The 16,945-nt window shown below is 39.6% G+C and overlaps 1 protein-coding gene across 1 annotated transcript in view; it reads right to left on the reverse strand.

Annotated features, from left to right (window-relative positions):
- The window catches only part of LOC110493958 (pleckstrin homology domain-containing family G member 4B), an 81,885-nt gene extending 67,963 nt beyond the window's left edge, over nt 1–13,922 (reverse strand). Inside the window, exon 1 of the mRNA XM_090205188.1 lies at nt 13,790–13,922. Within this exon, the coding sequence (XP_090061314.1) occupies nt 13,790–13,798 (9 nt within the window). The 5' untranslated portion in view covers nt 13,799–13,922. The remainder of the gene's footprint in view (nt 1–13,789) is intronic.
- Between the last annotated feature and the right edge of the window lie 3,023 nt (nt 13,923–16,945).

Here is a 16,945-nt window from a genome sequence, read left to right on the forward strand (position 1 = left end):
CCTTATAAGAGGAGACGTAGAAACAGGTTTATGATTTTGTAGCTGTGGTAACTAGTGACGGCCAGGCACAACTCTGATTGAAAGTGTTTTTTTCTTCTCAAAGTTGTCAGGACGCCACATGTCCTACCTATATCAGCACACTTGTAACAACCTAATCATTACGGAACTTGTATTCGATCAAATAAGCCACATGTAGCAAATAAGCCATTACATTTTTTGTTCACCAAATTCGACACCCATTGACCTCCATACAAAAAAGTAAAAACGCCACCTGATGGATAAGAAAGATTTTGGGCCCATTTATCCCTGTCGCTTTGCCTCTTCCTCTGATGCTATCTGTTTTCCCCTTCTCAGTTCACTTTTCCCAGGCAGAGTGTCTTGTTATCTCTGTCTGGAGATCTGCAGCTATATAGACTATGACAACATATCCTTCTTGGCCTGGGGTGTCATAGTGGTGATGTAGACCTTCTAGGTCGTATTCATTAGGGCACTCTACTGCAAAAGGTTTGCAACGGACAATGAAATTTAGCGCTTCTTATTGGTAGTCCCATCCTGTTTCAGTCCATTATCTTCCGTTTGGTGCATAATGAAAACCAACTTACATTCTCTCTCTTAACAGACAGCAGGCAGTAGAGCAGACCGTCGTCTACTATCTGTCCTCACTCCAGATGTGATTCTGTGTGAGGTATTCACATGGGGCATACCTCTTTTAAGAGGGTCTTACAGGGATTAAGAGACTTGTTTGGACTGCTAGTGTGTCATTCGCTGTGTTTCGTATAGGTTATAAAGGTCATATTGGGAAACACTAAGGAGTGCATTCCTGAGGGTTGAGTAAAACAGCCTGGAATTCTGCATTTATGTATGTGCGCCTGCCTGCCTGCATGTGTGTGTGTGTGTGTGTGTGTCTGTGCCTATGTGTGCATGCCTACATTTGCGTGCCTGTACTTCTGTCACACCCTGATCTGTTTCACCTGTCTTTGTGATTGTCTCCACCCCCTCCAGGTGTCGCCCATCTTCCCCATTATCCCTGTGTATTTATACCTCTGTTCTCTGTTTGTCTGTTGCCAGTTCGTCTTGTTTGTGAAGTCAACCACCGTTTTTGTATTCAGCTCCTGCTTTCCCCCAGTCTCTCTTTTATCGTCCTCCTGGTTTTTGACGCTTGCCTGACCTGACCCTGTACCCGCCCGCCTGACCACTCTGCCTGCCCCTGAGCCTGCCTGCCTTCCTGTACCTTTGCCCCACCTCTGGATTACCGACCTCTGCCTGACCTGAGCCCGCCTGCAGTCCTGTACCTTTGCCCCTGTTGCTGTAATAAACATTGTTACTTCAACATGGTCTGCATCTGGGTCTTACCTTGATTCCTGATAACTTCATTGTTCAGTCTGGTATAGTAGACTGTCAACCAGAAGTGTCATGCCCATAAGGGGCACAGGGGCACGTGCCCCCTCAGATTTGTCCTGTATTTGAAATATGAATAATAATATATTTTTGTTAAATTTGTTGTTTCTCTGTAATACTACTAGCCACCTAGCAATGTTATGACATTGGCTTTATCTAGCCAAGATAGTTTTCCAATCTTACAACCTCGCTACCAAGAAGCCATTTCAGACTATCAATCAAGTTAGAGTAGCTAGACTGGCAAGACTGGTAGAGTATAGAAAAGCAAGCAATTACTAAATGTACTGAATGAGACTCACATTCCTTTCAATATTTTACCCAGATTTTAGTAAGGAAGCATATTTACTTTCTTAAAAAAAAAAAAAAACAGTGAAGGGGATACAGACAGCTCAAGAGGTATGCTTAGATATGCAGAACAATAAACACGTTTTTTTTAACATGAAATTAAGCATAATGATTATGACTCTAGATTGCAGGAAAAAGCTGCCCCTCCCCCAAGCCATCCTCACTTACTTTGTGCCCCCTCAGATATTTGCCATGCATGACACCCCTGCTGTCAACTATCTAAAAACCAGACTTGAGTGATATACCATGAAGTTAAAGTTTCCCAAATATACTCCGTCTGTAATTGTAATTCCATAAATCTATCATGTTTCACAAATCTAACCGTAAGGCGCTACAGAGGGTAGTGCGTACAGCCCAGTACATAACTGGGGCCAAGCTTCCTGCCATCCAGAACCTACACCACCCGATGTCACAGGAGGGCCAAAAACATCATCAAGGACAACAACCACCAGAGCCACTGTCACGCCCTGACCATAGAGAGCCCTCTGGGTTTTAGGTCAGGGCGTGACTAGGGTTTTTTCTAGATATTACATCTCTATGTTGGTGTGCGTGTATGGTTCCCAATTAGAGGCAGCTGAATATCGTTGCCTCTAATTGGGGAACATACTTAATGTGTCCTTTTTCCCACCTGCTATGTGGGATATTGTTTTGTATGAGTGCCTGTGTGCGCTGCGTAGTTCACGATCGTTATATCTTTGTTGTTTTGGAATTTTCACTATCATTAAAATGTGGAACTCTACTCACGCTGCCTCTTGGTCAAATTATTTATACGATGGTCATGACAGCCACTCCCTGTTCACCCCGCTACCATCCAGAAGGCAAGGCCAGTACAGGTGCATCAAAGCTGGGGCCGAGAGACTGAAAAACAGCTTTTATCTCAAGGCCATCAGACTGTTAAACAGCCATCACTAACATTGAGTGTCTGCTGCCAACATACTGACTCAAATCTCTAGCCACTTTAATAATAAAACATTGGATGTAATAAATGTATCACTCACTAGTCACTTTAAACAATGCCACTTTATATGTTTACATACCCTACATTACTCATCTCATATGTATCTACTGTACTCTATACCATCTACTGCTATGTCAGAGGAAAGACCATAAAATTGTCAGAGACTCCAGTCACCCAAGTCATAGACTGTTTTCTCTGCTACCGCACGGCAAGCGGTGCTGGAGCTCCAAGTCTAGGACCAAAAGGCTCCTTGACAGCTTCTACCCCTAAGCCATAAGACAATTAATCAAATGGCCACCGGACTATTACAATGGCCACCGGACTATTACAATGGCCACCGGACTATTACAATGGCCACCGGACTATTACAATGGCCACCGGACTATTATTATGTACTTTGCTGCTACTCTGTGTTTATTATCTATGCATAGTCACTTCACCCCTACCACATGTACAAATGACCTCTAATCTGTACCCCCGCACACTGACTCGGTACCGGTTTATAGCTTCGAATTGTGTTACTTTTTATTATTTTGTATTTTTTTTCACTTTAGTTTATTTGCTTAACTCTTCTTGAACTGCACTGTTGGTTAAGGGCTTGTAAGTAAGTATTTCACGGTAAGGTCTTCACTTTCTATAATGAGACATCATTTTTTTCTGGTTTAAACTCCGGTTTATCCCTTACTATTACAATGTGATATATTATGGGCCAATGTATATGAAAGGAAGTATAGAAGAATGCATCATTTAGAAATACCACCAATGCCAATAGATATGAAAGTAATTATATGACAGGAAGTATAAAATAATGCATTGTTTAGCAATGTCACATGCAATATGGCGCGTGGCTAAGTTAGCATTGCACATAGACATGGCTTTTCCGAGACTTTAAGTTGTCATCATGGACCAATAAATGCCTTGGATTTTATGGGTCAATGACATGGACAGTGCTTCCGAGTGTGTTGTTTGGGATGCTAGATCAAATCTCAGGTCTGCCATGGCAGAGATGGATCACGTTATACTTACACATCATACATAACATTGTTTTCCATCATAATGGTCTCCGGAGTGGTCCAGTGGTCTAAGGCACTGCATCTCTCAGGCAAGAGGTACCTGGTTCAAATCCAGGCTGTATCACATCCTGCCCTGATTGAGAGTCCCGTAGGGCGGCAGACAATTGGCCCAGTGTCGTCCAGAGTAGGCTGGTATTGATTGTAAATAAGAATTTGTTCTTTGCCTAGTTACATAAAAATATATATATTTTATTTTTAAGTAATAAAAAGGGACCTTGCTATCTAAGACCATGCTAACAGGTCCAGAAACTTACATTTGACTGAACAATGCTAGCTAAGTTTGTTTGCATACACGAGGACTCAGTAAGTAATTCCTGACATCCATTGTCAACATAGAGTGCATGCAGTATCATGTCACACCCATATTTAATTCCACAACAGTTTATATATGCTGAGGATAATACATGATTATTATACTTTATTCATGTAATTAGAAACCCCAAAACCACGTTTTGTGGAATTCTTGTTTTTTCTATTTTTCTAAGATGATCTTTCAGAAAACAGTAGAGCCAACCATTACAATTTGCAGCATTGTCTGAAATCTGCGTGAGTTTGGTGGATCTGACACAGAGATTGCACCATGCATGCTCTGGCTGAAGAAGACTAGATATATTACAAACTTTCCGCAGTCTGGAAAACTGGTTCCTAAAGATGGGAAGAGAGACATAGATGTTGGGTATTTTATATAGGCTGTGTGTGTTAAAGTGGGTTAATGCAGGGGTAGGTTTTGAGAGACACGCTATTCCATCTATTTTTGGTCCCTGAGGAGTTTTGTATGGGCATGAGTATCAGTGCTGATGTAGGCCACCAAGTGCTAGCAGTCAGTATCTGGGTAATATGTGTCAAATGCTTGATAATGTGTGTGATGTCAAGAGGTCTATTTTCTGCATGACCTGAATAAAGAGTAGTTTTCATCAAGCTGTCAACTCAAGAGGAAGCTTCTTATTGTAACCAGTGCTGGTAAACTGGCTCAAGTTATTAATCAACCTACCAGAGTGTTAACAAACAGTACAGGAACGACATAATTCAAGTGTATTGATCATATATTTGCTAATGGTGCTGAACTTTGTTTAAAGCTGCATCCACACCCATTGTATTTAGTGACCATTAATTGAGTGGCTACATCCATAAAAGCCATGGTTCGAAAACGCTAGGCCTACAGTAGTGTATAAGAGATCATACAAAAGGTTTTGTAATGATTCCTATGTTGAAGATTTGTTGGCCTGATGTTTGTAATGAGGAGCATCCAGACACAGCACTTGACGCATTTATGAAATTGTTTCTTCCAGTTATCAATGAGCATGTACCTATTAAGAAACTGACTGTTAAAACCTGCTAAGGCCCCCCAATTATCATTGGGTTTACTTGATAGCTACCTACACAAATAGCTAGCTAGAACAAAGTGTTAAGATATTCATTTAAAAAGATTAAAAGCAATACAAATAAATCAAATTTCAACAAAATGCTTGTCAAATGGAATAGGTACAAAAATCTCCAGGGTGAACCATTCATCCAAAAGACTAGAAATTATAACAAAGTGATATGAAAGAAAAGTTAAGGGTACAAGACTACATACCAGTTAGGGGGCAAATTGATGAGAAATTAAGCAAAAGTGGCAGATAAGTCGGTCAGCTCATCTGATTGGCAGATATATGCAAATTTACTGCGTAAATTGAGAAATGATGTGACTAAACTGAACAAAAATAAGATATTGTATTATGAAAGATAATGAAATATATCTATAGAAAGATAATTATAGAAAGTATGATGGGAAAAAAAGCTTTGGATTACTTTAAATTAAATTATGGGCAGAAAGAATAATTCGACTCCATCTTTTGACATTGCCAATTATTTTAATGACTATTTCATTGGAAAAGTTGGCAAACTTAGGCACTAGATGGCAAACTGTTAGCCATTGTATTCATGCATAAAATTCCCTAATAAATTAAAGAAAAGTATGATAATTTTGTAAAGTTAATGTGGGAGAGGTGAAGTTTTGAGTCATTCCATGTCATTTCAGCAAGCCATAACACACATCCTCTCAGATTGTTCTGAAATCATTTCTGTATTTAGAAACAGATAAGATAAGTATTCCTGTTACAATTGTTGAAATGTTATTTGATCTCTGAGAAATTAAGCTAATTTATTGCGCCAAATTGGCCATTTTATTTGATAGAATTCACATAATATTGAATAAATATAGTACCTAGCATCTGATTTGGACCAAACTTTTCTAACAATGAGTTAGACACGAGGAATACAAAGAAATGGCCCAAAAACCACCCACAGATCTCCCACACCCCACACCAATTCCATCCCAACAACCCAGTATCAGTTCTCTATGTCTGACAAGTAGTATGGGCTGTGGCTTGGAGTATTGCTTCTTCATCCTTTGTAAATTTCTTCCCTGTAAATCAGATTTCTTTTCTCCTGTTCAGAGAAATGACTCATTGAAGTCGTTAGGTTTATGGCCCATCATACAACCTGATATTATCAGATTCTGACCACTAGATGGTGCTGTTCCTGCCATTAGGTTAAGTTTGAATTCATCCCCCCCAATGTAATTTTTTAATTTAACCTTCAGATTATAATTATTTATATACGTAGATTTAAGAGTTAGTTAGAACAATGTATTTGTATGAATACATCTAAAATAAAATCAGATGAAAACAGCATTGAAGACTACTCATTTTTCATTGAATTATTTCACTTTCTTTCTTCTGGTGCAGTGATGTCTCTACATCTCAAATTATATTGACGACCAGTTGCAGTGGCTGGTGCCTTAAAGGTGCAGATGATGCTTGTTTTTGGTACATAACTGTTTGGCCAAGAAAATTACCTTGCTTGAATAACTTGAAAGCCTGAATTTCACCTTTCCATCCACATTTTCATCATCCACAGCAACCGCAATTCCAATCCTGTACTCCTCATCATAGAGGCAAACTAGAATATCAGATGCTCGCACATTCACCACTCTACTCATCTATGGGTTTTCCAAGGACCAAGTCAAACTTAATGGCATAATCTGTGCCACTGGAAACTCTTTGCACCTATGAGGCTTTTGGAGAGTGGAACAAAGTGATGGAAGCTGTGGTTCCTGGCAGAGTTCTTGAGTTCCGATGTCTTTCACTGAGTTCTATTCAGTAAGTTTCCGTGTCCTGTTCTATGAAATATACTTTGGTTTCCTCTGTGCAAAATTCATACACTTGCCTTGCAGTAATAATTCGATTGCTCTTGCTGTAAGACATTTTATTGTTCCTCCTATCCAATCGTATGGTGATTTTACTTTACTCCAAAATCACTCTTATTGTGGCACAAATTCATTGTTATTATTATTTTTTTTTACAATTCTTGTACTGTCCAGCACAGCCGTCACTGAACTAGTGAACATTTGTAATAGGCACAATAATTTCCGCATTCTTCTCGACATTGTCCATAACCATAGTCATGGCCTTGTAGACAAAACATGCAACATCAGGGCGTCTTCATCGACATGGTCATTTAACCTATATGACCCTTCTATGAAAATTTGAGACTCTCACGAACACGTTTTGCTGCAAGCTCTGGTTTTGTCGGATCTTGACTATTGCCCAGTTGTATGGTTAGGTGCTGCAAAGAAATGACCAAGAAAAGCTGGAGCTGGTCCAGAACAGAGCAGCATGTCTGGCCCTTGAATGTACACAGAGGGCCAATGTCAATATCATGAATGTCAGTCTCTCCTAGTTCAGAGGGGAGGACAGATTGACTGCTGGTCTTTGTAAGAAGTATTGACATGCTGAACATACCAAATTCTCTGTTCAAAAACCCATACATACCCCACATGACATGCAATTAGGGGTCTCTTTACAGTCCCAAAGTCCATAACAGGGGCCGGGACATACACAGTACTGTATCGAGCAACGATGACATGGAATTCTCTTCCACCTCAGGTAACTTTGGCAAGCAATAAACGTAGTTTTAAGAAACAGATAAAACAACACCTCAAGGAACAAAGTTTGCCTGTGAAGAGACACACACACCCTCTAACACACACACGCTACACACACCCACACATGGTTCTTAGTGTGAAACTGTGCCTGTGTTTGTGCACCTGCATGTCATGCCCCTATAACCCTCCGTACTAGTGTGTTTTCCTAAATGCGGACGGGCCGAACAACTCCAAATGAGCACAGTCTTATCAAATAAATGCCACATGCTGAGTTGAATCAATGGGTCATATTTCCTTAGCCTAAACTCCTTTGATTGATTTGAAAACAACAATCTGAGATAGATATGGGCATTTCCATGTAAAAAACTAAATGCCCCATGAGCAGTAACGTGAAGTTCAAAGAAGAATATAAGATTTTCTGTCAAATGAAAGCAAAGAGTCTATTTTTTTTCTCCATACTTTTTCCATCCAAAACATTTGGACTAAGCAAAAGCTTTGATTTCTGGTCAAACAGATGGAAAAGGGGTCTTAGACAACATCTACCAGAAAAAGTCTTAAAATATATTAGCAATACAAAACACTATCATGTTGAAGTTAAGACCCCTGACAACTAATATCAACATTCAAGTTTAAGAAAACATGGCCGAGTGTCTTGTCATTCTGTTTAGCAAAACCCCACATGTCTTTAAGAAATGTTCACATTTCTGTCCCTCATTGGGAGAGGGGGGATAACGAAAGTACACAGAAATAACAAGTGAAGGTAGACCTTCAAATTAGTTTTTACTGATAACAATTTTGTTTTATTTATTTTTCATTTAACCTTTATTTAACTAGGCAAGTCAGTTAAGAACACATTCTTGGGAATTCATAGTAGTCACAAACCACAGTGGGTCACCCGCTGCTGGCATACTGTTATGTTCAGCTCATAACTGTTTTCTTTCTCTTTCTGTCATCTGGTGATCAAAGCAAGAGTGTGAAAACCGTCTGGACCCACTCTCTCTCCCTCTCTCTCCTCTCCCTCTCCATTTAAGGTCACCTCTCTCGGCTCTTACTGACAACTACCCATGAGCCCCCTCTCTTTCCATTTACTGTAACACCAGTCCTCTCACTCACTGAGCACCGACCGACACCGGATGTCCATGGATGTTGAAAAGTAGTAGAAATTTGATCAGTCCAAATCTGAACCAATCATAGACGTCCGTTTCACAACTTTGGACCGCACAGTAGAGTACAGTAGAGCACAGCACAGTAAATAAAAGTATAAGTTAGTACAGTACAGTAGAGCACACTAGAGTAGACTGCAGTATAATTTACTGCACTGTACTGAACTATACTCTTCTGTACTGAACTGTGCTCTACTGTGCTGTACTGTGATGTCCAAACTTAAATGTGGTCTTGTTTGGGATCGGAGCTCATTAGAATAATAGCCAGTGTGTAGAATCATTCCCGAACATGCAAAGGAGGATATTACATTTTTCTACATTTGTGTACCTATTCAGGATACATCACCATGAAGAGAATTACTTTCATAATTATGCATCATGAACCCATGATGTCATTATGTTTAACATCACTCTGTTATCGGGTGTTAATCCACTTCACTTACTATAGCTCAATAACCAAAATAGATTTTTTTTCAACTCATGATGTTATATCATAGCTGACACCACATTCATTCTGCGAGGATCTGTGAACCTTAATTCAGAGTAGATGTTTAATAGTTTTTGGGAAACGTGGTCTTGTAAAAAACGGATTAACCGGCCTTACACAATGACATGAACATCTTTGGATAGTCAGTGCAGTCATTGAGCTGAGGCAAACTCGGAACAGAACACCCAAGAAGCTAGCTAAGAGGACCTCAGCTTGCTAGCTAAGAAGGCACATGCTTGCTAGCTGCACTGGGGCTGAATAAGCAAAGCTGGGAACACAATGGTGTTTGGGAAAGCAGCATGTGAAAACATTTCACAATGTCTCTGCTGTTAGGCCATGGGAAAGTCAGGGCCCAAACACAGACCTTAGTGAGAGACGGTCATGTTTTTAGTTCATGTAGAGGGCAGCAGGTGTGAAGGGTTTAAAGGGGAGCAGCCTCCGTGCTTCTCTCAGCCTTCTCACACCCAACAAATGCTGTTAGCAATTACTCCCAGACGGGCCAAATACAAGCAGTCTGAAGATGTGCTGAGACTGTTTAACTTATTGCTAATAGAAGGATACTGTAGCTTCATTGTCAATCTCACACGCGAACACATGCCCCCGCACAGATACACACGCACACTCACACACACAAATGCACACACACACACACACACACACACACGTGCACGTACAAACACAAAATAAAGGATAATGTCACAATAATAACATTTGTGGATACAGAACATCCAAAAACAGGCATGACTGAAATGAAAACTGCATACTTGTTCATTTATATATCATCTTATTACATTGATTTATGAGTAAATTGAGTTTTTGTGTACTGGGGAAATCATAGACAATAACACCCCTATACAAATTCTACTGAGTCACTAACAGTATTCTAGACATCTGCAGATCAGACATTTGTCACCGCTGTCGCTCTTCCGCTATACACCCTTTCGCTCTTTCTCTCACCATCCCCCACACTTAGTATGTCTGGCTGCCTGGATAATTGTGCACAATTGCCTAGGCCAGGGATCATCAACTATATTCAGTCACGGGCCGATTAAAAATAATATTAGAACATAATTACAAATCATTTATAAACTGCAAATTGAACCCAGGAAGCCCAAACAGATAAAATATTTGACTAAAACATAACCATTTCAAAGCTCGCTTACATTTGTATATGATCTATAATGCTTGAGAATACTTGGGAACAGAATTAAACAATTTAGGTGACTTCGAGTTGATTTCCTGGTGTTTTTATAGTCTTTAATGTCCAACAATAACAAATAATAATAATAATGTGCTCTGAAAACTCAGGGGGGCCAAATTCATAGGTCGAAAATAAATGCAACATGCCACATTGGCTGCAGAAACTGCCAGAGGTTTCTGTTTATTACCACAGAGAGAGTTTGATTGACTTTGTTCTGCTCTACTGTACCTTTCCTTTCTGGGAAAGTACACGGATGTTGTTTCTGGTTTTGAATCTGAATTTAGAGAACTGCATTTGAAAACTGAATACGGATGCATCTGAAAGGTTGAATGTATGAAACTTTGATTAACTTGAAATTAGGTTTTTGTAAACTTGACACACATGCAATGAATGTATGAACCTGAATATAAATATTTTGAATTGGAATAGTCAATTAAATTGAAATGAAATTGTTAAACTGAATGCAATATTCATTCAATTCAGTTTCAAAACGTGAAATACAAGTTCATTAATGGATTCAATTTGTGCATTACAAATTCAAAAATATAAAATTCAAATGAATTATCCAAATACAAATGTTAAATTATAGATTTCAAAAACAATTTCTGTTGGCACTGAAATCACTCCATACTAGGGGTTGTCTGGACAGGGCCGCTCTCTCTCTCTCTCTCTCTCTCGCTCTCTCTCTTTTTCCCAGTGTATCTATTGGTTGGTGTATCAGGCTGACTCTCTCTCCGCCCTTGCCTCTCTCACTCCCTCTTTTTCCCACTATCTCCATCTTTTCCACCTCTATTCCCCTCTTCCTCCACGTCCCTTCTCCCCATTGTAGTATGTTGTGGGCTGTGTACAGGGCCTGACAGGCCAGCTGTTGAGGAAGGGAGCGCAGTATGGGAAGGAGTTAATCTCCTGGTGATTTATCACCTCTAAAAACAGAGAGGAGCTGCTAATCCCTGACCGAGAGATGTGAAGGGTGTGAAAATCACTCTGTATCTCTCTATTTTCTCAAGTCTCTCCCACCCTCTCTGTTCTGCATGAGTCTTTCTTTTCCCCCTCTGTTCAACAGTCTCACTCCATGTCCTTATCTTAATATTTCTGTCACACCCACATTGGCCACTCTCAATTTCAATACAAGAGGCTTTACTGGCCCCAGAAACAACTCTCTCTCAACTTTACTCTCACTCTTTCACCCCACCCACCATACCTCTCACTCTATTCTGGCACGCACTCTCACTCTACAACCTCTCAACCCCCCCTGTCTCTGTGGTTTGTGGTTTGGGATGCATGCAGCAGATGTTTTGGCTGTACCCAGAGCCTCAGTGTAGCAACAGTCCAGTCCAGACGCAACAAACATGAACAAGATTTACTGGCCACCATGGTGGGTGCCTCAGACATCAATAACACAATTGTTTGTGTCCAGAAGATAGGGAGCCCAGTCAGCCTGACACATCCAAACTAAACATTGAACACACCCACTGCCAGATGCACACTGAATACACGCACACACACACACACACACACACACACACACACACACACACACACACACACACACACACACACACACACACACACACACACACACACACACACACACACACACACACACACGCACATGTACACGCGCACACACACACACACACACACACACTAAACTAAACTAAACACCGAACAACCTCATACTGCCAGGTAGCCTGCAGACACAGAAATACAAATTCAGTAAACAAACACACACACACACATCCTGCGACAACATCAATTATATATTGCAATCACACAACTACACACCCCAAACAGACACACACAGAGATCAGCCTGGCGTGGGTAAACTCAGACACGCACATACTGACATACTGAACAAACATTGTATAAACATACAAGGCACACCCATACCCCCATACTGCCATACACCAGCACACGCAAAGCACTACTCTTGAAGACTCATACCACTGTAACACTAGGTAGCATATTATATCCACTCTGTAAAGGTTTTGACACCCACTCAATGCATATTGTATACCTGTATTCCTTTAGAAATGGACCGGGTTCTGCGTGGCTGAGATGGTGAGAGCATGGTAAAAGCATGGAGCGAGCACTGCTAGGGTTGGGAGTGTGATTCTCATCGGGACAACATAGAACGTTTTGCACTCACTGTCCTGTACTGTACGTCGCTTTGGATAAAAGGGCCTGCTAAATGGCATGTTATTTTATTACTGTAAATATGTCTCTTTATGAATGGCAATCCGTATGCTTAAATTCATTACAGAATTGTGTGTGTACAATGTTAAAGAAGACAGGGTAATTAACGATGACAAGAAGTGTCATTCAAGGAAATGCGTTTAGACAATTGTAGACACATTCATTAAATCTATTAAAATGTAGTTTTTCATTAAGCTTCGTCAATTTATCAATTTATCTTTGTAATTTTGAGTTAGTAGGAGTAAATAAAGGTTGAATGCAAAAATGTAAATACAATTAGTATATGAAGGTAATTAGAAATGCCCATTAACCTGTCTACGATACTGGTTCCCAATTGGGAATCAACCCTCCCACGTTCAGCTGAAACGGTGGCGCATGGAACGCAAAAATATTCTTAAAAATATTTAACCTCCACACATTAACAAGTCCAATAGCTCAAATGAAAGATAAACATCTTGTTCATCTAGCCAGCAAGTCAGATTTCTAAAATGTTTTACGGCGAAAACATAGCACATATATATGTAAAACCACCACCAGACACAGCTCATTTCAATAGCCAAAACATGCAATCAACAAACGCAGGATTAAAAAATAAATCGCTCACTAACCTTTTGAAAATCTTCATCAGATGACAGTAATATGACATATTACACAGTACATATTTTTTTTTTCAATAATATGCCATTTATATCCATAAATGTCCATTTACAGAAAGTTCACCTTCAGAAATTACTCAAAAATGCCCGCAGGAAATCTATGTAGCGCGGCAAGATAACGTAAATAGACATCATAAACTTTGACTAAATATACATGTTCTACATATAGTTAGAAAGATACACTGCTTCTTAATGCAACCGCTGTGTTAGATTTATTTTTAACGTTACAGAAATCGCACACTATTCCATATGCTGAGACAGCGCTCAGTTCCAAGCTACATTTCCACGTAATGTTGGAGTCAACAGAAACACAGATTTAAGCATAAATATTCCCTTACCTTCGATGGTCTTCGTTCAGAATGTTCTGGAAGGCTTCATACTTACCCAATACATCGTTTGGTTTCAAGTCTTGCGTCTTTGTATTAGCTACTGCTAATAACATCAGCTGAAATGCACCCAAAACGTCCTCTGGTCCGGATAAGTTGCGCATCAAAACTTCAAAATTACACATTATATGTCGACTAAACAGGTCAAACTAAGTGCAGAAGCAAGCTTTATGATGTTTTAGACGTGCAAAACAAACTTCAATTCAATCGGCCATCGTCTGCCCTTCTCTTGAGTGCTGGAAACAAAGGAATGGCTGGGACCAATTCGCGCCCATACGCACAGCCTATTCTCTCGTGGCACGCACTAATTTCACTCCCATAGAGTCAATTCTCGCGGGATTTGAACGATTTGAAGCTCTGATGAAAGAGGACATCTAGCGGAAGAGATAGAAAGTGTCCCCAGAATCATAGCTGGTTGGGAAGGGTGGGGGCCATGACGTCAAAGTTGCTCCAACTTTCATGGCCACAAAAACTAGTTTGGAAGAATGCCTGCCCTGTGAGTTCTGCTATACTTACATACATAATTCCAACGGTTTTAGAATCTTTAGAGTGTTTTCTATCCAATAATAATTTTTATTTGCATATATTAGCAATTTTTGACAGATTTTTTTTCCAGTTTACTAGGGGTACCCAATCTCTCCAAAGGGGGCGTATGTCTGCCATATCCTTAACAGTTAATGATCCTAATCATAGTTGTGCTGCAGCCTACAATGATGTAGCCTGTCTTGCAAAGCAGGGTCCCATATTATTGTTCAATAGGGCCGTTCAAATTGTGAAGTAAAGAGTTCTGAATAGCTACATTGAGAATGACTGTATTGAGTTGAACTGAACACAACTGAACTGCACTAAAGCCTACTAGAAGGTCACAAAGGTTGCCTAACATGGGTTTGGTCTGAGTAAAGGAGCCACCATCCCTCACCTGTGTGTGTCTGTCTGCATGTGTGTGTGTTTGGAGCCGATCCGTCTGCAGCTGTGGAGACCACAGAGGGACTCTGGTAACAAAGAACCTGCAGGAGTAAAATTTACACACACTTGACACGCATGCACGCACGCGCGCACACACACACACACACACACACACACTTGACACGCATGCGCGCGCACACACACACACACACACACGACAGGGTGTGTTCTAAAACAAGTTCAAAACAGCTGCAGAGAGAAGCAGGGTAGATTGTGATAAAACATTCTTCACTGTGGCTGTCTTTTAGTTAAATGCAAATTACTGCAAGAATGACACAGGTCGTTCAATGAAATACCCCTTTGAAAATTGTCAAACATATTGTTGGTTTGACCTATTGGACTCAGTTACTCTTTGGAAACAAACAACATATTTATGATTGTCATAGGAAATGATATACAGTACCAGTCAAAAGTTTGGAAACACCTACTCATTCAAGGATTTTTCTTATTTTTACTATAGTGAAGACATCAAAACTATAAAATAACACATATGGAATCATGTAGTAACCAAAAAAGTGTTAAACAAATCAAAATATATTTTATATTTGAGATTCTTCAAAATAGCCACCCTTTGCCTTGATGACAGATTTGCACACGCTTGGCATTCCCTCAACCAGATTCAAATGCCTGGAATGCATTTCAATTAACAGGTGTTCTTGTTAAAAGTTACTTTGTGGAATTTCTTTCCATCTTAATGCGTTTGTGACAATCAGTTGTGTTGTGACAGGGTAGGGTTCGTATACAGAATATAGCCCTATTTGGTAAAAGACTAAGTCCATAAAATGGCAAGACCCTTTTTACTCCACTTCCTGTCTGAATGACGTGCCCAAAGCAAACTGCCTGTAGCATAGGCCCTGAAGACAGGATATGCATATAATTGGTACCATTGGAAAGAAAACACTTTGAAGTTTGTATAAGTAATAAAATAATGTAGGAGAATATAACACAATAGATATGATAGGAGAAAATCCAAAGAAAAGCCAACCATAAAAAAAAAAAAATTGTGAGATCATCCTCTTAGAAATGCAAGAGAAAGTGATATTAAAAATGAGCTCCCTGGATGCAATTCCTATGGCTTTCACAGTGTGTCAGCAGTCTATGTTCAAGTTTTCAGGTTTGTAACTTCAAAAACAAATACAAAATATCAGTTTTAGTAGAGGGACAGTCTTGGAAATTCGTGGTTGCGCACACCAAGACATTACGCACCTGCTAAAATTGGTTTCCTATTGAGCATACGTCTTTCTGAAATAAATATGATCGTTTTATTACATTTTAGGGTATCTGAGGAGTAAATAGAAACTTGACTTGTTGGAACAAAGTTTAGGGGTAGATTTTCGGATTCCTTTCTCTGCAAGTTGAATGAGTGGATTACTCAAATCTATGGCACTAATTAAACATATTTTTGGGGATATAAAGAAGGATATTATCTAACAAAATTACACTACATGTTATAGCTGGGACCCCTTGGATGACAAATCAGAGGAAGATTTTCAAAATGTAAGTAAATATTTAATCGTTATATGTGAATGTATGAAACCTGTGCCGGTGTAAAAATATTTAAATATAAAAATATTTAGATGTGGGCGCCGTTCTCAAACAATGGCATGGCATGTTCACGCTGTAATAGCTACTGTAAATCGGACAGTGCAGTTAGATTAACAATAATTTAAGCTTTCAGCCAATATAATACACTTATATGTACATAAATGTTTAAAATCCATAATATTTATGATAATTTATTTGAATTGCGCTCTCTCCAGTTTCACCAGAAGTTGGACTCCTAGCCCTAAGAAGTTATGGCAAGAACAACTCAAATAAGCAAAGAGAAAGTTTATTCTAGTGCAGTATCAAAAACCATCCTGCGCTATGATTAAAACGGACTCTCATGAGAACTGCCACAGGAAGACCCAGAGTTACCTTTGCCGCAGAGAATAAGTTTATTAAAGTTAACATCCTCAGAAATTGTGGTTCACAGAGTTCAAGTAACAGACACATCTCAACATCAACTGTTCAAAGGAGACTGTGTGAATCCGCCCTTCATGGTTGAATAGCTGCAACAACAAAAAAAACACTACTAAAGGACACCAATAAGAAGAAGACACTTGCTTGAAACAATAAACACGAACAATGGACATTAGACCGATGGAAATCTGTGCCTGTCCAAATTTGAGATTTTTGGTTCCAACGA

Source organism: Oncorhynchus mykiss, chromosome 17 (assembly GCF_057628025.1).
Source record: "Oncorhynchus mykiss isolate SJ-2025 chromosome 17, ASM5762802v1, whole genome shotgun sequence".
NCBI lineage: Eukaryota > Metazoa > Chordata > Actinopteri > Salmoniformes > Salmonidae > Oncorhynchus > Oncorhynchus mykiss.